The sequence below is a fragment of the Culex quinquefasciatus genome, chromosome 1, assembly GCF_015732765.1.
Source record: "Culex quinquefasciatus strain JHB chromosome 1, VPISU_Cqui_1.0_pri_paternal, whole genome shotgun sequence".
Classification (NCBI taxonomy): domain Eukaryota; kingdom Metazoa; phylum Arthropoda; class Insecta; order Diptera; family Culicidae; genus Culex; species Culex quinquefasciatus.
Window position 1 is genome coordinate 113,221,723 of NC_051861.1, and position 25,025 is coordinate 113,246,747.

The 25,025-nt window shown below is 40.1% G+C and overlaps 2 protein-coding genes across 2 annotated transcripts in view; one reads left to right on the top strand and one right to left on the bottom strand.

Annotated features, from left to right (window-relative positions):
* Positions 1-25,025, bottom strand: part of LOC6043608 — a 454,063-nt gene that overhangs the window by 237,790 nt on the left and 191,248 nt on the right. The window lies entirely within an intron of this gene.
* On the top strand, positions 1,037-4,507 carry LOC119768834 (multisite-specific tRNA:(cytosine-C(5))-methyltransferase-like). Its single transcript, XM_038260256.1, has 3 exons — positions 1,037-1,166; positions 1,232-1,548; positions 4,100-4,507. Exons 2-3 carry the CDS (start codon positions 1,268-1,270, stop codon positions 4,314-4,316), a joined length of 498 nt encoding a protein of 165 aa, XP_038116184.1. The 5' UTR covers positions 1,037-1,166; positions 1,232-1,267; the 3' UTR covers positions 4,317-4,507.

Genomic DNA, 25,025 nt, shown 5'->3' on the forward strand with positions numbered 1-25,025 from the left:
GATTTATTTCATGGTCACTGTTTACTTTTAGTTTCATGTAAATTTACGTCTCTTTAAAAATTACTCAATTCAAGCCACCGTTCCCCAGCTGGAATGCGCCATCATAAACCATCAATAAGCAGGCAAACTTTTCTCCCCACCCCCCCTTCCTCCCTTCCAGTATAGTGTACAAACTACTACCTCTTGCCAGCTGGAAGTTCCCCGTTCGGTCTTTTTTTCATAGCATAAATATGTCGTGGAAAAAGGCAGCAGTCCAACGACGCCGCCCGGAATGGGTGAAAAACGCAGGTAAATGCAGCAGTTTCGATATACGTGAGCCGTTTGTCAATGCAGGCAGCATAAAATAACGAGGCAAAAACCTTAGATGCAATGCCAAGTAAAATTACACCGGAAAAACTTTTTTGCGGCCGTGAGAATGTTCAGTTTGATTTGAATATATGTCAATGTTTACACGAATTTATGACAATTTTTACACCGACAAAATGAAATCCCCGTGGAATCTCATTTTCGCCGAAATAAACATAAACATTAAGAGTGCAAGCACTTTGCGGGAGCAACACGTGTTGTTCCTCTGAGCACTTCACAATCCCCTCAAAACCACCCCGCCTGCTCACTTACACAACACAAATACAGCCACACTCGAGGGGGGTGGCGGGCACAAGTGACCCGCGATAACAACCCCCAAAACAATGAGTATGTTTGGGGGGAAGCAAACAGAAAAAAAACAAACAGTGAAGTCGGGTTGATTTGGTTGAAAGAGGAATCTTACCCTAAATTGAGTAGTTTTAGTAGATATTTACACTTTAAAGCTGTCACAACTGTCGAAACCATTCTTGAAATCACTCAAAAAATAATAATTCTAAACAAGCGTGTATCATTTGACAGCCCATGTGATTAAACTGTCAAAAAATTCATAGAGTAATCTAAGCCCGCTCTCACACACACTAGCACGCCATTTGTTTTGCTGGCTGGTACAAAATTTAACCTCAATCTTTTTCGTGTACGTACACGCAATACATGCGCACGTAGATAGCTCTATTAGGTTTTACACCGTGACGTCATTTGACAGCTCGCGTGCACTGTTTACATAGACTTAGTCGCGTTCGAACGGAAAGTGCTGGGTATTTTTTTTATTCAAAATCAGCCGAAATTACAAAAGTCAGGTGGTAAGTAAATTGTTAGTGAATTTATTTGCAAGATTTCAAGTTTTTTTTTTTTAAATTCATTGCAGGAAACCGAAGGCGAAGTGGGCGGCAAACTTGTCTACATGCTCGCTGAACCCGAACGAAAACGAAGCCGTGCTGCTGACGGAGATGGTCAAGCAATGCCTTGTTCCGACGCTCTGCCTGGAATGACCGATCACCAAGGACATGCAAGTCCCAGAAAACTACCGCACCGTCTTCCGACCGCTTATGCTCCAGCTCCAGCTCCCGAGGACATGGTCAAGTTCAATCTCGAGCGCTGCAACCTCGCCCTCCTCCACCAGCAGAAAACCGGCAGACTCTTCATCGTCCTGTTTGAGAAGAAAAAGAAGCTGCTCTCGGAGGTTTTCCGTTGTCGAAGGCCTGCGAAGCGGAACCACTCCAAAAGAAGCTAAAACGCTACCACCGCAACCCGCTCAGGCCTAAGAGGGTCTCCAGATTGTTAACGAATGTACCGGCGCAGAATGGAGTACGCGTATCGCAAGGAACGACATGATCAAGCTGCTGTTTAAAAACAATCCGGAGAAGCCGCCGGAAATCGAAGAGCTGGGCGAGGAAGGAGTTGGAACCGTGCAGATGTGTGTCGGAGTATCGGCGGATCCGTTTGCGGTGCGGAACTATTATCCTCCTCGTGGGCGATTCTTGACGTGGGCCTGACGGAAAAGGACAGTTTGTCCTTGGTTCAAATTAGTACGAACTGGTAGTTCGGTTCAACAAACAACTGGTCTCCGGCACTTGGCAGCGAGGGTGCTTCAATCTACAGCCATTCTTCGCCAGTTCTGGAATCACGGATACCGGAGATCGTCTGGTTGCCGTGGTGATTACCAAGAGTGGCCAGTTACATGCAGTCGACGATCGACTGCCACGTTGGCGTTGATTGCTCCTACGAGGTGATCCCAGGCCCTGGGTGACCACTGAAATCCCATTTTCAAATTCCCTACTTTTTCCTGACTTTTCCAGATGCTCAAATAGTTACCATTTTTTATCTAAAGAATGATTTCAAATTATTACTTCAATAAATTCGTAAAAAATATTACAAAGGGGAAAGCTCTCATCATTATAAATCAGATTTTTTTTAAAGAAACACTAAGATTTTGTTTTTACTGGCTATGAAAAAGGATTGAAATTTCTTTAATTTTATTGATTTGTCATGATTCCAGTTATCAAAAAACTTCAAAATATGTTAAGGAATTCGCTTAAAAAAAATCTACCTGATTCCCTTTTCCATCTTCTGAATTGATTTTTAATATTTGAATCAATGTTGATCGTCGTCGGTTGATCTATAGAGTTTTCGCTTCATTGAAAAACCTATTTTGATAAGACTAATTTACCAATAATTTGATGCGAAATGTTTGAAGACGCAAATCCTTTAAACATATTTGTAATAACTTAGTCCAATGTTCTTTGAATTTATTTTATTGCAATTTTATAATATTTTTCATAATATTTTTAATACGTAAAGGTTATTAATTTTATTCATTCTAAACGAAAAACTTTTGGATTTCAATCGATTTTTTTTCGTTTAAGCGGATTCAAATATCTTTAAAAAAAATTCAAGTTATTCATAAAAGTTTGATGCTGGGGTGTAAAAGTAAATTATGGCCATTCATTACAGGCTGGCGCAAATAATAATATTTCTTCCAAAAAAAATCGTCATTGCATATGGAATGAGTTGGGCTATAATGTCCTTTTATAAGATTTTACCAAATTTTAAAATATACCCAGAACCTAGGGATTTTCACTTTAATGAATCTTTCTTATAATAATTACATTTGATTTACATAATAAGTGGATCACCTTCAGCTTTAGTTAGCTTTTTGTGATTTAAACACTGTTCATTTTCATAACCTAAAAAGTATATGATTTATCATTTCTCTAACACTAGGTACAATGAGGAAAACAATGTTAAGAAAACATAACCCAACCTAAAACTAACTTAAACTTACAATAAACTAAACCAATCCTTGAATCAAGGGGTATTCAGAAATAGCTCATTTTTCCCTGAATATGTGACACTTTGATTTTTCTTCAATGAACTATTCTATATCTATGTAAATCTTCTGAAACGATAATTTAAACTGATTGTTGGCACATTTATTGAGTTTTAACTTCTTTTAATCAAATATATGGTAGCTCTTTGGTATAAATATCAGGGTTTTATAAAATTCAAAAACTTTTGTTAATTATAATTGTTTTTTTTATGATATTTCAAGTTGGCAGAATTCCTTTAGTGTGACAAAAACTATAAAAATATTTTTGCAACAGTAATCACATTAATAATATTCTCAAATAGCCTTTTCACACTGAAATAGATTAAAATATCAGAAGAAAGCTTACATTTAAAGTAAGTTGCAAAAGACAAATTGAGTGAAATAAATTTGAAGATTGTGCAAAATATTAAAAAATATTCAAGAGTTAGAAAATAATGTTCAGACACCTATGTGCTTGGCATTCCCGACTTTTTGACAAAAAATTACAAATTCCCGACATTTCCCCGATTTTTGCGGATCTTGACAAATTCCCGGCTTGAGTGGCCACTCTAAATGATCCTGGTGCTTCGGGATAACGAGCGAGATGAAGTAGTTGGCCAACGCCAACCCCTTCCTGCAATTCGGATCGACCCGAAGGACCACATTGGAATGCTAATCAACTACAGTCTAGCGGACCATGTCGTCAAGGAGCTTCTAGATTATTGAGGATAAAAATAAATTCTTTGACTAAAAAACAAGTTTGATTTTATATGTCGGAAATAACAACGTCTGATTAAAATAAAAGCCAAACAGGATTTTAAAATTCCACTGTCCATCAATTAAACTCGAAACCAGGATCACTTCTCTAGTTGTAGATTGAAGCACCCTCGTTGCCAGGTGCCGGAGACCAGTTGTTTGTTGAACCGAACTACCAGTTCGTACTAATTTGAACCAAGGACAAACTGTCCTTTTCCGTCAGGCCCACGTCAAGAATCGACAACGGAAAACCTCCGAGAGCAGCTTCTTTTTCTTCTCAAACAGGACGATGAAGAGTCTGCCGGTGTTCTGCTGGTGGAGGAGGGCGAGGTTGCAGCGCTCGAGATTGAACTTGACCATGTCCTCGGGAGCTGGAGCTGGAACATAAGCGGTCGGAAGACGGTGCGGTAGATTTCTGGGACTTGCATGTCCTTGGTGATCGGTCATTCCAGGCAGAGCGTCGGAACAAGGCATTGCTTGACCATCTCCGTCAGCAGCACGGCTTCGTTTTCGTTCGGGTTCAGCGAGCATGTAGACAAGTTTGCCGCCCACTTCGCCTTCGGTTTCCTGCAATGAATTTAAAAAAAACTTGAAATCTTGCAAATAAATTCACTAACAATTTACTTACCACCTGACTTTTGTAATTTCAGCCGATTTTGAATAAAAAAGATACCCAGCACTTTCCGTTCGAACGCGACTAAGTCTATGTAAACAGTGCACGCGAGCTGTCAAACAGAAATTCACGATTGAGGTTAGCCGCGACGGCGTAAAACCTAATAAGGCTTTCTAGTCAGAAATTTACCAACACATTCAAAGTATGTTTACTAGAGTGTAACAAAAATGACTTTTTGGCGGGCATTCAGGGGTTTGTTCAGGTGGGCATACTGAGCCTAAATCCCAAATATGAGCTTGATTGGACGTAACAGGAGCTGGCGCTCCGCCCTTCAATTTTAAATGGGATTTAACCCGTAAAAAAAGATTTTTTCAAAAATGTCACTTTTTGAGGCATTTTGGCCACCAATGCGTTTTCCAAAAACATCACTGGCGTGTAGGCCAGATCCTTGCGCATCTTTTGGTATATATAACATTGAAGTTTGGAGCATCCTGGAGCTCGGTACAGACCTTCAAAGTTTGGCATTTTTTTCGAAAAATCGGCCCCGGCAAAAAAGATATGCGTCGCACCTCGCGACGCCCGAGACGCCATTTGATTTTGCAGTGATGTTTTTGGTAAACGCATTGGTGGCCAAAATGCCTCAAAAAGTGACATTTTTGAAAAAATCTTTTTTTACGGCTTAAATCCCATTTAAAATTGAAGGGCGGAGCGCCAGCTCCTGTTACGTCCAATCAAGCTCATATTTGGGATTTAGGCTCAGTATGCCCACCGGAACAAACACCTGAATGCCCGCCAAAAAGTCATTTTTGTTACATCCTAATGTTTACATTACAGCTGGAGGTTTGTTTGCATCAGGTTTCCTATCTCTTTCTAGCAAAAGTTTTTTTTTGTCAGCCGACTTCTAGCTGGTGTTTTTGACTGGTCGCCCGATGTGTCAGCCAACATACTTCGCAGGGCTGTGACAGCTCGAGCTCGATCATTGTTTGCGTCAGGACACTGTGACGAGAAGTTCGCCATTTTTGGGTTTAATTATACTTTTTTCACTGCAGTGCCCATGGGCCTAGAAAGCCATATTCAAGCGAAGAAGTACCCAATTTCATGTAATTTGGTTGAAATTAATGAGTAGTTTCAATTAATCGTTTAGATGTTGCCTCTTCAGAACTGTCACAGCTGTCACAAGCTTCTTGAAATAGCCAACTAGTAATTCAAAACAAACTTGTCGACAACTCGTTCGAATGAACTGTCATACTTCTACACACTCATTTCAAATCACTCAATTTTCGGTAAAATCGAACTTACACGGAAATTAGTAATCCAAGCAAAAAAATATAAATGGGCCAATACTGAAGTGTAAACAAAGACGTTATCCTGCTCACATCAGTTGATGTTTACATTAGGAACGAGCAGGATAGACTCTTTGTTTATGCTTCGACATAAACATAATTACATTGTTTTGCTAGAGTTGGGACACTTTGGGTAAATTTCAAGTAGATCTCTGTGAATTGCTCTAAGTTTTGGTTGATATTTATAAGTTTTTTTTTTTCGAATCTGACAGTTCTAACTTCTACTTATTTCCCAACAGGTTCTGTTTTGACGAAAACTTGGTGTTTTTCAAGGTGCGTGTAGAACTGTCAAAAGCTCCTTAATTTCACATGGAAAGTAATCAAACAAGCGTGTAGAATCCGACAGCCGGTTCGAATGAACTGTCAAAAAATACACACTCAGTTCAAATCACTCAGTTTTCGTAAAAACCTAGAGTACTCAAAAATGAGGAAATTGGACAACTGTCTGGTTTGGGTGAATTTCAATCAGGTCTGCGTGAATTTCACTCAATTTTCGTTGATTTTTGAGTGATTTTTTCACAATTTTGATAATTGAAGAAAACTGCCCAAGTAACATTTTAGGCTTTATCAAAGCTGTCACAACCGCTATAAAACCTATCAGCCAAAACCAACATTAAAATCCCTTAGTCGTAACAAACTCCCCAGAACCTTGATAAACCCCACTTAAAACCCAAAAGGACCTCCGCAAAAGGTTGTTACGGCCTATTTATAAAACCTACATAGGAGTTCAAGGCTTTACAACTGAATCCTAACAACATCCTCAAAGCCTTGATAAAACCTTTGTTAAAACCTAGTCAGGAGTTATGGAAAAATGACATTTCATACGTCTTCAAACGTCTTATGCCAAATAGGTTTTATTTTGGCAAAAATAAGTCTTCGTCTTGCCAAATGAAATTATGGAGACGGTTGTCAAAAATGGCGATGATAAATAATAGATATCAGAGGTAATCCAAATAATTTGAAAGCTTATTTCTCGCAATTGATGGCTCAAATTCAGCTGCGGTTGAAATTTTATTGATAAATGTAGGGGAGATAGAGCCAAATAATTCAACTCGCTTCATCAAAAATCAATATTTTTTAATCATACTGTTTAATGTTAAAAAATATTTTATTGCAATTCTTCGAAAAAAATGTTCAAAATATTTTTAAACATCTATCGCCATATTAATCATACCAGAAATTCAGCATAAATGTGTGTTTTCATCAAATTTAAATCAAATTTTTCAGTTTTTCATTTTTTCAATCAAGATGGCGGTCAATCATATTCAATCAGAGCACGCGTTTAGCGCCATATTTATGCACTGCTATTTGGCCGCGATAAATGCTCTTTTAGGAGCTTATGGGTTTAAGTGAGCTTTTTACATGCCTAATGGCACTTGACAGCTACAACACCCTAGGTTTTAACAAAGCATGCGATAAAACCGTTTGGCATGGCATTGCCATCTGGTTTTCAAGCCTCTATTAAAACTCTCATAAAACCTTATTGAAAGCCAGTCGGCTTTTATTTCCACCCGGTTTTATGCCCGAGGCATAAAACCTTGTTAGAACTTATTAATTAGCTCTTGCTTGTTGGTTGCGGTGAATGCCCAAATAAAACTATTAAGCAATCAAGATGCTATAATAAAACCTCAATAAAACTTGGTGGTGGCTAGTTGGTTTAAAAATGTTACTTGGGTGAGTGATATGAATTTGCTTGTAGAACAGTCAAAAATGTACACTCTCAATTCAAATAACTACTCTGTTTTCGTCAAAACCATAAACCAAACCTACCTCAAAAATGAGTAAAAGAAACAGTTAGATTTGGATACATTTCACTCAACTTTGGATGCATTTCACCCAACTTTTGTTGAATTCTCAGTTAAATTCTATCGAGAAATTAAAAGTGAGAGTGTGTGCGTGCAACATGGAGTTAAACTTTTCGAAGTGCCATGGGAACCTTCACAGCAGCTGCACAGAAAGTTTAACTCCATATTGCACACACTCTCACTTTTAATTTCTCGATGAAATCTGACATTTAACTCAGTAACTCATTTCTGAGTAGATTTGGTATTGGCGAAAAATTAGTAGTTTGCGTGTAGAACTGTGAAACTGTCAAAAGCTCCTTGAAATAGTAATTTCAAGCAATCGAGTAGAATTTGAAAGTTCATTCTTATAATCTGTCAAAAACTAAAATTGAAGCACTTTGGAGGAACTGTCAAAAGATCTTTGGAATAATTAAAAAAAAAATCCAAACAAGCGTGTAAAATTTGACAGGTTACATAAATGTCAAAAATCTAGAATTAGAAAGCTGACGGAAGCCGCTTGATATCTTTTAGAAATAGTAATTCCAAGCAAGCTTTGGAATTTTACTGCACATTTCTATAAACTGTTAAAAATTTAGAAATTTAGGATTGTCAAAATCTCCTTGATAAAAAAAATCTAGAATTGTAGAACTATCAAAAGAGGCTTGGAATAACCATAAAAAAAGTGATTCCAAACAAGCGTGTAGATTTTTTCGTAGTGGAATTTGACAGCTGATTAAACTGTCAACAATCTAGAATTGTAAAGATTTTTTCGTGTGTAGTTTGACAGCACTATCGTTTAAACTGTCAAACATCTAGATTGATCCAAAGCTTCTTGATATCTTCTTGACAAAGTAATTCCAAGCAAACGTGTAGAATTTGACTGCTCAATCCTACACTGAAATAAAAAAAAGGATCAAATTCCTAAATTCTAGGAATTTTGCTTCCTTTTCTTATTAAGTAAACCAAAAAACCCAATTACTAAATAAGGAAAGGAGCCAATATTCCTAGAATTTAGGAATTTGGTACTTTTTTTTATTTCAGTGTATAAACTGTCTAAAGTCTAGAACTGTAGAACTGTCAAAAGCTCCTTGAAATCTCCTTAGAAGAAGTTTTTCCAAGCAATCGTGTAGAATTTGACAGCTCATTTATATAATCTGTCAAAAATCTAGAGTTGTAAAACTGTCAAAAGATCCGTGGAATAACCTAAAAAGAAGTAATTCCAAACAAGCGTGTATATTGTTTCGTGTGGAATTTGACAGTAGATTAAACTGTCAAAAATTTAGAATTGTAGAACTGTCAAAAGATCCTTGGAATAACCTGAAAAGAAGTAATTCTAAACAAGCGTATACTTTTTCGTGTAAAATTTGACAGCTCTTTCGATTAAACTGTCGAAAATCTAAAACTGTGAAGCTGTTAGATTGGATTAGATTAGATTAGATTAGATTAGTAGATTAGAAAATCTAAAACTGTGAAGCTGTAAAAGGCTTCTTGTTATCTTCTAGAAACAGTAATTCTGAGCTGTCAAAATTGTGGAGCTGTTGAACTGTCAAAAGTTAAGCTCTTGAAATCGCCTTAAAAGTAGTAATTCCAAGGCATCGTGTATTCGTGTCATCCATACAATCTGTCAAAAATATGTAATTTGAGAACTGTGAAAAGATCTTTGAAATAACCTATAAATGAATAATTTCAACCAATTGTGTATAAGGCTAATAAATTAATTGTCAAAAATCTAGGGTTTAAAACTGTGAAAATATCATTGGAATAAACTAAAAAAAGTATTTCCAAACCAGCATGTAGATTTTTCCGTGTGAAAAACTGTCAAAAATCTCGAATTTTAGATACCTGAAATAACCCAAAAAGTAATTATTCCAAACAATCGTGCAAAATTTGACAGCTCATTCGGCTTGAACTGTCAAATCTCTACACGCTTGCATGAAAAACCTCATTTTTGACTGGTTTTTAACGCAAAATCCCACCAAAACCGACAGAATTGACTGTTTCTGCCCCGTTTTTTTGTTTGTTCTGCCATTCTCTTCATGAGAGAATGGCAGAAGCCCCGGCAGCGATTCACAATCCTCCCGCAAACACAGCGGAAACAAATTACATTCATCACACCACCGTTGTGTTGCCGTGGCCACGACCTCTCGCGGGACCGACACAGGAAGTTGCACAATAGTGTTACACACTTGTTTCACCCGAGGACATATTGCGCTGTTTGTGTGGTCGCGGGAAACAAGAGGTGGTGGGAAAGAGCGTAATTTTTATGCTCATTTTCAGATTAAATTCACATGCTGGGAGGGTGTTTTACAACCCATTGGTGGGATTACTGGATGAGCAAATCGAGAGTTGACAGATTAAAGAGATTTTTTTTGTGGTTAATTTAGAAGTGACGCACCCCTCGTTTTGCTGTCACTTGTTTACATCCAGCGCCAACTGTTTCAATCCCTTCCCGAGAAGGTGACAATAGGCTGCCGAACTCCATTGTTCTTGCGATTCGAGCGCACCTTCGTTCGTTTCTGCTCCCTCGCAACCTTTCATAACCATAAAGACAACAAAAAAAGTTGGAGTGGATTATCCCTTGGTTACCACCATTGTCGGCGCGCGCGCTGTCACAATTGACAGCTGTCAGTGGGGTAAAGTGGGGCTAATCAGTGCTTGCCCTCAGATATCGTTGCCAAGGTTTTGAAGAGGTTATGTTTTGTTTGGAAGTTGACAGATTATGGTTAGCTAGCGAAAATTGTCAACTGCCGGTCACAAAGGTCAGTTCGCAAACAAAAACTTGTTTCCAAACAGTTGCGCCCCTCTTTCCGTCCCAATTTTGACAGTTGGTCGCCCACCAGGTCAAGGTAGGCGTCGCTATCGACACCCGAAAAACTTTTACAACCGACCAACGGAACTCGCCGGCAAAAAAATCGACTTTCATCCTCGCTAGATGGCAGCACCGAGTGTGACGTGTTAAGTGGATTGCTTTGATTTCGGGTCGAATTGCATTTACATTTCCAACCAGCTTTGTTTTGGGCGCCATTTTTTTCGCAACCTCACAATTCGACGTTGAAACCGGGTGCAATCTCCGGAGGAAAAAGCGGAATTTCTGGATTGATGGATTTTCGGATAACCTCGAGGTGCCGTCACGGGCGGCGTTTCGCTTTGTTGTTGTGCAGTCGGAACGACTGTTTTTTTTTGCTTTGTTTTTGTTTTAATGGAGTTGCCAGACGGAGACGGATGCCGCCACCGCCACAGTTTCAAGGCTAGTTGAAGTTGACTTATTTTTCGGGATTGTCTGCCGCGGGGATTACAATACAATGTAGGGATGGCCCCCAGGCTGTCAAAGTGACGTTTCGCTGTCAAGTTACACGGTTTCGCGAAAGCACCAACTTTCGAGTTTAAGTTTGTTTTGCGAGATCCGGATTTCTCAAAATTGACCATCCCCAGGGCGTCCCGGAGGGACGCTGCCAACTTCCGGACGGACGTCACCCGGATTGAGTGACTTCGGTCTAATTACACGGCAAAGTGACCTGAATTAACAAAGCTCGTGGCAGCGTTCTTTTTTTCGCTTGACGGGAGGGGGATTCCCGGACTGGCAGATGAATGGGTTTTTGTCTAAATTGACATGTAAATAGTGGCGTCCTGGACCTTATCCTGGACGTGCAAGCTGACAGTTGCGAGGGGCAGGGCGAGGGGGTATGACACAAAACAATCCTCTCCGGATTAGAAAACGATATCGTCCATGGAGTGCACGTGTTATTGATGGTGGGTACGTGCTTCGCGTGCAAGGATTACATTTGTTTTGATGGTGGGAAAAAAGAAGGGGGTGGGCAAACACATTTGCGGGTCCGCCTGTCTGGTATTTGCGAACGGAAAGAATCAATTGGTTTGTTTTTGTTTCGTTAAAACCGTTTTGACGTTTGAACAGTACCCGTAAACTGGGTACTTTTTATGCAACGGCAAACGTAAATATTATTTTTTATTATTTCAAATTCATTTGAAAGATTCATAAAGTTGCCTTTGACATTTCAACGCGTGCTCTAAACTGCTTACTTTCTACGCAGTGTCAAATGTCAAAACAGCAACCGAAATGCTGATATTTGCTTACGAAACAGCGTAAGTTATGCTGTTGTTATTTTTTGTTGACCAACGATTTGTCATCAACATTACGTTTGACATTTGAAACGTACTCAAGACTGGGTAGAATCAACGCTACGCCAAATGTCAACAAAAGTTTTTTTGGCTATCGAATTCGGTGAACAATATTTGATTGCCAAGCTGATATTTATTAACAGCTAATAATATTTTTGCTTTGTTTACCAACCGTTTGATAGCGTAAACGAGTTTGACGTTTGAAAGCTACCCAAAATTGGGTTGAACCAATGCTATGCCAAACATCAAATTACGTTTGGAAATCCTACAAATCCTTAAAACGATAGTTACAGCTGTCAAAGCAAAAGATTATTCTGCTTTTTGTTTTGTTGACTAACACTGGTATTTAGTAATCGAAAGCACAAGTCTGGAGTTTTTTTTTGAAAAGGTCCAATAAACCAAATTTTCATTTTTTGCTTTTTGGGTGTTTTTAGAACCGCCTTGAGTCAGGGGTATTCAAAAACACCCAAAAAGCAAAAAATGAAAATTTGGTTTTTTGGACCTTTTCAAAAAAAACTCCAGAAGTTAACATTGTTTTTGTTTCGTTAACCATCGATTTGACAGCGATAACGAGTTTGCCGGATTAAAGGTACCCAAAACTGAGTAGAAACAACGCTACACCAATTGTCAAAAATAAATCTGTGAACTTTCCTAATCTTTACAACGCTAGTTTGACAGCTTTCTAAGCATAGCATTATTAAAACGTACTCAAATCTGCGTACTTTCTACACATCAAACGTCAAAACACCAAATCACCTCACTCAACTCTTTCCGTTCGTGACGTGCCGAGGGGAACTCCACGGGACGCCCTCTGCATTAGTCAGGTGTTACTTGACACCTCCCCCTCCGTCCCCCTTGACACGTGGATTGTTTACGTTCGATTGATATGTGTGTGTGTGCGCGCGCTTGGGGTAAATTATCTGTCAATAAAAGGCTGCCAGCAAGCGAAAACTATCAACACGTACGCGCGCGAGCGTCGTTTTTAATTACGGTGTAGAGTTGGGTTTGGGAAGTTGTTTTTTTTTTCGCTAGTTCTTTGGCACCGTGTAAAGGTTGCGGGCAAACTGTTTTGATTTATTGGAAAAGTTGGGCGAAAGCTGGGGTTCGGGGATGATTTAGTGCTCAATTTGTGCGCGAAATCACTTGGGAATTGAGTTTGAAGTGTGTTATTTCAATTTTTCAGTGCGTTTTTTTGTGTAGAGAAACTGATCAGAGTTGACAGTTCGGACGACTGAAAGAGGTTATGGAAAGTGACGTTTGATCGCTTCAAATTTTCGTAAACAGCGAAAATGGTTCATCTTAGGACAAAAATAAGGCGTTTTGTGACAGAAAAGTGACGTCTGAACTGTCAATTTTCAATTGGTCGTAAACTTGGATGTAAACAAACAGCAAAGTCTGCTTACACTTTGTGTGATCAGTCACTAGAGTGGGTTGGATGAACAGTTTGTTTTCATTCATAGCTATGCCCTTTTAAAATGTTATATCAGATCTAGCAAAACTATGAAAAAGGATCAAAAAAAAAAATAAATGTAAACAAATAATGAATCCAGCATCTTTCTAATACCTGATGATGCAAAAGACGTTTGAAAAAAGAAATGAGTCGTCTGACGTCAGAAAAGTACTACCTTCTCACTGGAAGGCAAAGTCTGGCTTTATAAATATTTCGTCTGATCTCTGGAAAATTACGTTTGACAAATTAATTGTAACGTCTGATAACGCCTAATGAAGATAAATTGTAATGAATGTCGTCTGTCGTCAGAAATTTGCTTGCTCTTTAGTGGAATGTGACATCTAGCTTTGAAAATGCTACGTCTGATCTCTAGAAAATGACGACTGACCAAGAAAATGTAACGTTTGGTAACGTCTGGAGACGACATTGAAAGAAATGTCGTCTGACGTCAGCAAATTATTCTCTCTTTACTGAAATTTGAGATCTGACCTCTGATAAATGGCGTTTGACCAAGAAAAAGTAACGTCTGATAACGTTTGATGACAGAAAATCACGGTGAGCGCCGTCCGACGTCAGGAAATTATTACATTTTCATTGGAAATCGACGTCTGGCTCTGCAAAGGCTTTCTCTAACTTCTGGGAAATGACGTCTGATCAAAAAAATGTAACGTCTGAAAACGTCTGAGGACGGAAAATTGTAATAAATGTCCTTTGACGTCAGAAAATTTAAATCTCTTTACTGTAATTCGAAATCTGACATCTGAAAAACAATTTCTGACCAAGAAAAGGTTGCATTTCATAACGTCTGATGACGAAAAATTGTTATGAATCACGACTGACGTCAGATGATTATTACCTCTTACTACAACTCATCGTCTGACTGTATTAATATTTCGTCTGACCTCTGGAAAATTACGTTTGACGAAGAAAAGGTAACGTTTGATAACGTCTGAAGATGGAAAATTTAAAGAAATGTCGTCTGACGTCAGAAATTATATCCTCTTTACTGGAATTCGAGATCTGACCACTGATAAATGGCGTTTGACCAAGAAAAGGTATCGTCTGCTAACGTCTGATGACAGAAAATCGAAATTAGTGCCGTCTGACGTCAGGAAATCATTTCGTCTTCACTGGAAAGCGATGTCTGGCTATTGGAATGCTTCCTCTGACCTCTGGAAAATGACGCCTGACCTAGAAAAGGTTACGTCTGATATCGTCTGATGACGGAAAATTGTAATGAGTGTTGGCAGACGTCAGAAAGTTATTACCTCTTCACTGAAAAGTGACATCTAGCTATGAGAATGCTTCATCTGACCTCTGGAAAATGACGTCTGACCAAGAAAAGGTAACATCTGATGACGGAAAGTTGTAATGAGTGTCATCGGACGTTAAAAAGATATTATCCTTCACTGGAGTTCGACGTCTGGTTATGGAAATATTTCGTCTGACCACTGGAAAATGATGTCTGACCAAAAATAGTCTGAAGACGGAAAATTGTAATAAGTGTCGTTTCTCGTCAGAAAAGTTAAACCTCTTTACTGAAATTCGAGATCTGACGTCTGGAAAATGACGTCTGATGACGAAAATTTGTCATGAATGACGTCTGACGTCAGATAATTATTTTCCTCTTACAAGAACTCAACGTCTTGCTGTATAAATGTTTTGTCTGACCTCTGGAAAATGGCGTTTCACAAAGAAATGGTAACGTTTGATAACGTCTGAAGACGAAAAAATCGAAAGAAATGTCGTATGACGTCAGCAAACATTACCTTTTTACTGGAGTTCGATATCTGACCTCTGGAAGATGACGACTGACTTTGGAAATGTATCGTCTGACTATGTGATGACAAATATTGTCATGAATGACGTCTGACGTCATAAAAATATTACCTTTTCACTGAAATTCAACGTTTGGTTATAAAAGTGTTTCGTCAGACCTCTGGAAAATTGTATCTGACCAAATTAAGATGACGTCTGATAATGCCTGATGATGGAAAATTGTATTGAATGTCGTCTGACGTCAGAAAATGTTAATCTCTTCACTTGAAAGTTTCATCTGGCTACGAAAATGCTTCATCAGGTCTCAGGAAATTGGCGTCTGACCATGAAAATGTAACGTCTTATGACGTCTGATATCGTCTGCAGACGGAAAATTGCTATCAATTGACAGAGAAGTTATTTAGGATTTTTCACAGTGACTTCCAACAATAAATATGTGATGTCTGATAACGTCTGATGACGTCTGATAACCTCTGAAGACGGAAAATTGCAATCAATTGACAGAGAAGGTATGTCTGATTGTGCACAGTGACTTCCAACAATAAATATGTGACGTCTTAAGACGTCTGACAACCGTAAAGTGCAGTCTAATGACGTCTGATGTCAGTAAATGGTATACTCTTCACTGGAAAGTTCATCTGGCTATGAAAATACATAATCTGATATCTGGAAAATGGCGTCTGACCAAGAAAATGTAACGTCTGATGACGTCTGATAACGTAATATTGCTTTCAATTCACAGAAAAGTTATTTCTGATTGTTCACAGCGACTTTCAACAATAAATATGTGACGTCTGAAGTCGTCTGACAACCGTAGAGTGCCGTCTGATGACGTCTGACGTCAGAAAATGTTAATCTCTTTCACTGGAAAGTGTCATCTGGCTATGAAAATGCTTAATCTGTTTTTTTTTGGAAAAAGGCAACTGACCAAGAAAATGTAACGTCTGATTACGTCTGATGACGGAGAATTGTTATCAATTGACAGTGAAGTTATTTCCGATGATTTGCAGTGACTTCCAACCACAAAAATGTAACGTCTGATAACGTCTGAAGACGTCTGACACCCATAAAATGCCGTCTGATGACGTCCAACATCTTAAAAAGTGACATCCAACGACGGAAAACGTTACAATCCCCCAAAAAATCACCCATTTCACCTTTCAAACGCCCCCTCCCCTTTCCCATGTTTATACCTGCCAACGCCGTTCAAGTGGCAACACTAATGGAAATTTATTTCTTTTCATCAGGCAATCAGGGCCAACAGGAAAAAAAGCAACTCGAGGGGCGCATCACTTGTTTATGTGGAGCTCAGCAGACACTTCATAATCGAAATGGCCTTTGATCACGCAAACCTTTCGCTCCTTCCCTAGACCTAGAATTGCCACACGTGGCACACGATTGAAAAATTCATCATTTTTTCGCCGCCACACCGTAGAAAGGAGGAGGACTTCCGGGGTCTTTCGACGACGATATCTACATATCAATAGCGATTTGTGAAGTGAAGGAAGAGAAGCGCCTTTTACTTGCCAGCCGAATTTGTTTCGTTTGAATTGCAGGGAGAAAAATTGGCACTCACGACTCACGAAATGTGCAAATGTGTCGTAATGAAACGACGGCGCTGAAATGTTGGATTGAGTTGATGACATTATGGATTCGATGGAGAGGGACGAGGAGTGAGAAGATTTGCTGGTAACACTGCCAGTTTGACAGTTTTTTTTTCAACGAGTTGTGAGTCGTGAGTCATGAGTTATGAGTCGTGAGTTGCTAATCATGAATTGTGAGTCATCTTTCTTGAGTAGTGAGTCATTGTTCTTGAGTTGTGAACAATTAGCTTTGAGTAGTGAGTCGTTAATAATGAGTTGTGAGGCGTTAATCATGAGTTGTGAGTCGTTAATAATGAGTTGTGAGTCGTTAATCATGAGTTGTGAGTTATTAATCATGAGTTGTGACCAACTAGCCTTGAGCAGTGAGTCGTTAATAATGAGTTGTGAGTCGTTAATCATGAGTAGTGAGTCATTAATCATGAGTTGTGACCAATTAGCTTTGAGTAGTGAGTCGTTAATAATGAGTTGTGAGGCGTTAATCATGAGTTGTGAGTCGTTAATCATGAGTTGTGAGCTATTAATCATGAGTTGTGACCAACTAGCCTTGAGCAGTGAGTCGTTAATAATGAGTTGTGAGGCGTTAATCATGAGTTATGAGTCGTTAATCATGAGTTGTGAGTTATTAATCATGAGTTGTGACCAACTAGCCTTGAGCAGTGAGTCGTTAATAATGAGTTGTGAGGCGTTAATCATGAGTAGTGAGTCGTTAATAATGAGTAGTGAGTCATTAGTCATGAGTAGTGATTCATTTAGCATGATTTGTGAGTTGTTGAGTTCTGATTCCAAATTCTAAATAGTTTGAAAGATGAAATTACCTACCAAAATTCAATTCTTAACCTTAAAAATTTCCCATCAATCTGGCAACTCTGCCCATTCATCAGTTTACGTTTTTCCGTTTACCTTCCGTTTTTTTTTTCTCTTCTCACTTCCAGACAACTCCGGATGCTTCATAAGACCAAACAGAAGGCCCACCATCCGGCGAAAAAACTCAAAAAAATGAAAAACCTCCTTCCGCATTAGCACCGTCCGGAAACGGGTGACAGATTTGTCAAAAAACCGTCTCCGATCCTTCTGGCTGTAAAAGAGTCACCATAACGAAATTGATTCGATTTGGCCCCCTCCCTTGCGCCTGAAAGTATACCACCCGAAAATTTTCCTCCTCACTGCAGTGAGAGCCATTTCTTCGCTTTTTTGTTTCCCCCACTTTGAAATATCGTGACAAATAGAGACAATTTGTTTTTTTTTTCGCTCTCTCCACTAGATGGCGCGCTCGAAAGTGTGTTGCAGCCCGGTTGCAGCCAATCTGGCGCGGCGCGAAAACTGCACCGGCACTTTTATTGCATTTTTTTTCGTACTCTCTTTTGAAAGCTCCGTTTCCGCTGACAGCTGCATTTACTGACGACGAAGGGGAAGGTGTTTATGAAAATTTAAAAACTTATCTAACTTACATCTATCAGCTGAAGAGGAAGAGAAGGGAGAGGGGAAGGAGTAGTTTTGTGTAGAGTGAAAACGCCTTTTGCTATGCAACCGGTGAGAGCCATCTGGTGGCGGTGAAAGGAAAAAGTTTTGAGTGATGGGAGTTTTTTTTTTTGAGAGGAGAAAACTGCTGTCATTAAATGTCAATTTCCGGGTGATTGTTTCTTACAAGCGGAAGCTCCAACTTGGAGCGTGATTCTACGTTGACGTGATTTATGCTTAACTTGTTGAGTCACGAGTTGGCGCTCACGACTCATGACTCGTGAATATTGATTCGAAACTCATTGATGATTATTAATGATTTTTCGACTCCAATTCAACAACTAATGGTTTAAGGTTCATGAATATCGACTCATAGCTCATGAATATCGACTCATAGCTCATGAATATCGACTCACATCTCATGAATATTGGCTTACAGCTCATGATCATCGATTCACATCTAATGAATATCGGCTCACATCTTATGAATGTTTACTCACAACTCATGATTATCGACTCACATATCATAAATATCGACTCACATTTCATGAATATCGACTCACAACTCATGATTATCGGCTCACGACTAACAAATCTTCAATGATGACTCAAAATCCATGAATTTCAACTCACAAATCGATAAATTGGTTCATGGAAAATCACTATCAAACACCGACTTTAATTTCAGGAGACTCACGACTAACAAACCATAAATATTGATTTCAAAACTCATTGACTCACAAATCAGTAACATCGACTTACCAATCAAGAATTTTTAGTATTGAATGTGACTAGTAATTGAAAATTCTGACTCACGATTCATGAATATTGAATGAAAAATCTTCAATATCTTCGTCCAAAGACGACGCGACTAAAAAGTCTAAAAGCAAAAATCAAAAATCAAAAATCAAAAATCAAAAATCAAAAATCAAAAATCAAAAATCAAAAATCAAAAATCAACAATCAAAAAACAAAAATCAAAAATCAAAAATCAAAAATCAAAAATCAAAAATCAAAAGTCACAAAAGTCACAAAAGTCACAAAAGTCACAAAAGTCACAAAAGTCACAAAAGTCACAAAAGTCACAAAAGTCACAAAAGTCACAAAAGTCACAAAAGTCACAAAAGTCACAAAAGTCACAAAAGTCACAAAAGTCACAAAAGTCACAAAAGTCACAAAAGTCACAAAAGTCACAAAAGTCACAAAAGTCACAAAAGTCACAAAAGTCACAAAAGTCACAAGAGTCACAAGAGTCACAAGAGTCAAAAGAGTCACAAAAGTCACAAAATTCACAAAAGTCACAAAAGTCACAAAATTCACAAAAGTCACAAAAGTTACAAAAGTCACAAAAGTCACAAAAGTCACAAAAGTCACAAAGGTCACAAAAGTCACAAAAGTCACAAGAGTCACAAAAGTCACAAAGGTCACAAAAGTCAAAAAAGTCACAAAAGTCGCAAAAGTCACAAAAGTCACAAAAGTCACAAAAGTCACAAAAGTCACAAAAGTCACAAAAGTCACAAAAGTCACAAAAGTCACAAAAGTGACAAGTGACAAGGGACAAGTGACAATGATAATGATCACGACTCAAGTTACAGCTTACGACTCATAAGTGACAATTCACAGCAATTAATGTACCCAAATTTGAGTAAAGTTTTTTTACTCAAATCAAAGCAAATTTAGTTTTGTTTACTTTTTTACACGCTAATTTCTTTTTACAATTTACGAGTTATTTTAACTGAGAAATTAGTTTTAGGTGTTTCCATTGCACTCATTTTGTTGTTGTTGAATTTTACCCGATTTTTGTTGATTTGTCAAGGAGGTATAAGACTATGACAATCAAACAACCTTGCACTTTTTGGTGTTTGATAGTTTATCAAACTCGCAAAATTGTTTGCGGCATACTCGCAAACAACGCAAAGTTTGGGCAAGAATACAGGCTGACGTTTCTTCAAACAAACGTAGACAAACAAACAAAGCAGGCGAAATGTCAAACTGTCAAACAGTGCGAGTTTGTTAGTTTGTCATAGTCTAATACTTCCTTCAGGATTCAAATAAAATCACTCGAAAAAAACTAACTAGTTTTCGTCAAAATCCCGGTGAAAACAACTCACAAACGAATCATTCAAAATGACCGCGTCCTCCAACCCAGAAACTGACAGCTCGGTTTGCGCTGCCAATTTCGGCCACCGCGAGCGCTCCCGTCGCCGCAGAGGTTTAATGCTTTATTGGTTATGTTCAGAGCGGCGAGTGTGTGTGTGTCCAGGTGAGAAAATCAACACCAATTTACGGCCAGGGCTTGCTTTGTTTAATCAATATTGCTTTACAGAAGAGGGGGTGGCGGTGAGGCTTAAATTTTCGTTTTTGAAAAAAAAAAAAAAAAAACATGAATTCAACTGCCAGCACTCTAATATGAACTGGAAAGGGGGGAGGAGGGGTTGGAGAGACACGTTGGTTTCGGTAAATATCGTTTTCCAATAGAGGTTATTTAAATCTACAATTGCATGTTTATTATGGTTAAACAGATGGCACACCAAATGGGTTGTGGCTGGGAAGCCCACCTCATAAATTGAGAGGGAGAGAGTAAGTGAGAGGCTGTCAGTCAGGGCAGGGAGTGTGGACTGTCTAACCAAACAGACAATGGCACAGAGGTTTACCTAGTTTTAATATTTGTTGGAAATTGGAATTGCATTTCGAGCCAGCGGAATAAAATGCACTTTATTTTGCTGATCAGGTGATGAATTTTAAAAGTTTGACCAACTCAAATTTAGCGTGTCCGACGCGGAGCTGTCAAAAAAAAGGGCGTTAACGCTCATTGTTTTGATTTGCATGCCGCAAGGAGTTTACCCATTTGTGCCTAATTCCAGCTGTCAATCAAACATTTCAACCAAGAGATTGACAAGGACTCTTCGTTCGTTGTCTGTCAGATTGCAATCACGCCGCGTGTCATCACCTTTTGCTGATTATTATTGTTATTATACGTTTCCAGCGAATGATTGAAGTCGGACTGACTGTTGAAAGCTTCATTTGAGGTTGCCAGTGTGGCCAGATTGGCTAGGTGCGCGCGATTTACCTGTCAAAAGTGATGAAAATGTGCGGAAAGGTGCTTGAAATGAAATTATTTTTAAGGCGAAATGATGAGGTTAGGTTGGTGTAACCTCAAATACTGTAATGTTATCGCACCCAATCAAGTCAAGTGATGGAGCGCGTTTGAGCTGTCGGGCCTCTAAATTGCGCACTCGAGTAGAGAGAGTAGATTTGACACTTGGGTGAAGAGCGGCGCGGCAAGCCTTCCAATATTGGCTAACCATTTACTACAATAATCCATGCAAATTGCGCCCACTCCGGCTCTAAATTTGATTTCCACTGCACAAGTCAGGAAGGAACGTGGAGGCGCATCTGCTGCATCGGTTCGGGGGGTTTTCGGTACGGGAAGTTGGGGTTAAAACGTAAAGTAACTTTTTACTTAAGAGTTGATAAGATTCCGCAAGAGCAAAGTGACAGCTGGCTTGAGTAGAGCTGTGCCACGTGAGCTGTCAAAATCCAAATCAAAACAATGTAAACTTTGACAGCCAACTTGAGCTGATTTGACCCAACTCTCCCCTCACACAATCCCGTTGTAATCCGTCGGGCCAAATATTTGCACAGGGAAATCTATCGGCAAACAGGGCGCCCGACCCTTCAAACTCACTGAAATCAATCTGCGTTTACACGGTGCAATCGCGATGCCGCAGAGTTCGTTAATTAGTTCCCGCCCGGAAATGGACGTCCACGGTCGACTGTTTCTGATCTCGACGTTCGTCGCCAGTGTCGTGCTGTGCGTCGGATCCAAGCTGGCCGAGGGGACCTTCCGGAGGAGCAGTTACGCCGGGGGTTACCTGCGTTACGCGGGCGATGGATCCGTGCTGGCGTTACACTTTGTTTACCTGGCTAGCTCGCGCGAGGTTTGGTTAGGTAGTTCACCACAGTAGGCGTTGAGTTGGGAACCTTACAAATGTTTCGTTTCAGCTAAGCCAAACGAGTCGCTTCGGCTGGTGGCGGATTCGTTGGGCTCGCCGGTGGCGAGCATTTACGCCCACCTGCAGTTTCTGGTGTCCGTGCTGGGTAACCACTACATGGCGGTTTGTGCCTCCGACATCGTTCTGGAGTACTTGGGCATCCTGTTGCAGCAGCAACGCATGGTCCCGCTGGACCCCGTCTGGAGGGCGTACTGCGCCCTCTTCGGAAACGCCCTGCTAACCGCCCTGAACTGTCACAGCGTCCCCTGGACCACGGCGACCTTCGCCGTCTACATGAAGTCCCTCTTCATGAGCTTCTGGCTGGCGAAGGTCTGGTTCAACCTGCCGGCCATCCAAGCCGCCATCACCTCCAACCAACGAGACTTCCTCCTCCTTTGCGCCCTAACCTTCACCCTCCTCATCATCCTGATCTCCACCAAAGAGCTCGGCTGCTTCCCGCACGACGTAGTCTCCGCCAACCAAACCGTCCTAATCCCCCTCTACGAACACCTCGTCGGAATCAACGCTCCAGAGCTCCCCATCATCGCCGCCTGCTACGGCGCCGGCTCCATGAACAACTTCTTCCTCGGATCCGACCCAACCATCCAAGCAGCCCAGTCCGGACACCTCCCCTTCGCCCTCTCCCTAACCCACCCCACAACCCACGCTCCAATCGTCCTCCTCACCACCCGCACCCTCATCACCGCCTGCGCCGTCCTCTACCTCAACCTCTACGACCTAACCCTCCTCTCCTCCTGCTGGGACTTCCTGCTCCTCACCAGCGCCATCCTCTTCGACGTCACCCTGCTCCGCGCCCGACACATCGACCTCAACTGTCAATTCACGCACCATCGTCCAGTGTTGCCAACCTCGCTGCTCCACGCCAGCTTCCAACTCGCAACCGCAGGTTGGATCTTCCACCGAATCTCCCCGCTGCGCCAAGTCACAACCACCCTCCTCTTCACCGCCGCCCTCACGATCGTGGCCTTCAAGGCGCTTCAAAGTGAACCGTTTGTCGAGCTGTGCTGTAACCGGGCCCGGCTGGAATGCGCCGACCGGGAGAGGCCGCCACCTGCGGTGGCCAAGGACGCCGCGGCGACGACGCCGTGTTTGGTGTGAAATTGTGCGGTTGTTCCCCCCCCGAAAAGGTCGCACACGTGGCCACTTCCGGGAAATGGAATGTTAATTCATTCGTTAATAAATAGCTGCAAAATAAACACAAACGAGTCCGTAATGCGAAACGAGAGTTCGTGTGTGAATATCTTGCGTCGTTTACACACGTGTGCCACGGCCGGAGGGCACGTGGAATCGACGGTGAGTGCGTGTGTGTGTCATGAAAGGGGATTTACGTGGATTGACCGGAACGGTAATGCGGCATTAAGGGGGATTTTTGGGTGCACGGGAAGAAAAAAGTTAATTTAATTTTAAACTCAATGAGACTTTTTTTTACACGGTGTAAGTGACAGCTGTCAGAAATGCAATAAATCGATAAAAAAATTGTGTTTCCGTTGTCATTTTATCAGAAATCTACAAAACTGACAACACAGTCAATATGACAGCTGTCAGTTGCTGTACATGATGACACAAAGTTGTATGCAAGTTGGCAATAGGTACTAAGCGTTATTTGTAAACAAAAACATTTTTAAATAAATTTTGATCGATTCACAAATAAATTATTCCAAAACTGCTTTAAATTGATCATCTGCAGATCATTAAATCAAAAACAAATGAAAATTCTGTTTACTATGGAAGCGTTCTTTATTTACGTAACGCTAAATTTTGTAATTTAGACCCGCGAACCCTTCTGAACACAACATTTCCATACAAATTTTAAAATATCGAGCGTAACACAGCCTTCATCATCTCCTCCCCCTCAACCGCGTTACGTAATAAAAAAACGATACTTAATCCACCCTTAGGTGGTTGGTGCCTTCCTCACATTTAAAGGGTGCTATCCAAAATCCAAATGTGCGTAAATAACACTTAAGTGCTTATAACTTTTGATAGAGTTGTCAGATCTTCAATGTTTTGGATGCGTTAGAAAGGTCTTTTCAATACCCAGCCTGCGATAGGTCGTATGAGAGAACCGGACAACGTTTCCATCAAAATAACTGAGATCCGGCCTCGAAAAAGTGCGCAAATAACACTTAAGTGCTTATAACTTTTGATAGGGTTGTCAGATCTTCAATGTTTTAGACGCATTGGAAAGCTCTTTTGAATACCTATCCAACGATAGGTCGCATGAGAGATCCGGACAACGTTTTCATCAACATATCTGAGATCCGGCCTCCAAAAAGCGTATAAATAACACTTAGGTGCTTATAACTTTTGGTAGATTTGTCAGATCTTCAATGTCTTGGGCGCGTTGGAAAGGTCATTTTAATACCTTTCTAAAAATGTATAGCATGACGGGTTTTCTCACAAAAACCACCCTTTTTACAATCTTCCGGACTTTTGTTAAAATCGTTTTTTTAGCATAACTTTTGATGTACTTAACAAAACTGCATAATTTTTAATAGCGACTTATGGGACCCCAAGACGAATCGAATGACGCCAAAACGGACAAAATCGGTTCAGCCAATGTCGAGATAATCGAGTGACAATTTTTTGATCAACATCCCACCACACACACAGACATTTGCTCAGAATTTGATTCTGAGTCGATAGGTATACATGAAGGTGGGTCTAGGAGGTCTAATTGAGAATTTCGTTTTTCGAGTGATTTTATAGCCTTTCCTCAGTAACGTGAGGAAGGCAAAACGCACCCTACATTCTTGTTTACAATCTGTCAAACAAAAGTCAACAACGATCACCAAAAATTTACGAAAGTCAACAAGTATAAGAACAAAAGATTCAAGAAAAAAAGCAAAAGTCAACATGATAAAAAATCTATAAAAACTTACAATGTAAACAAATGTTAAAAAACCAAAGCAA

What these genes read in the sequence shown, in the direction of transcription:
- LOC119768834 (XM_038260256.1), top strand. Translation starts at nt 1,268, where the DNA reads ATGCTCGCTGAACCCGAACGAAAACGAAGCCGTGCTGCTGACGGAGAT. An exon ending in AAGAAGCTGCTCTCGGAGGT is followed by an intron (nt 1,549 to 4,099) that starts TTTCCGTTGTCG and finishes TTGTTGAACCGA; the next exon opens with ACTACCAGTTCGTACTAATT.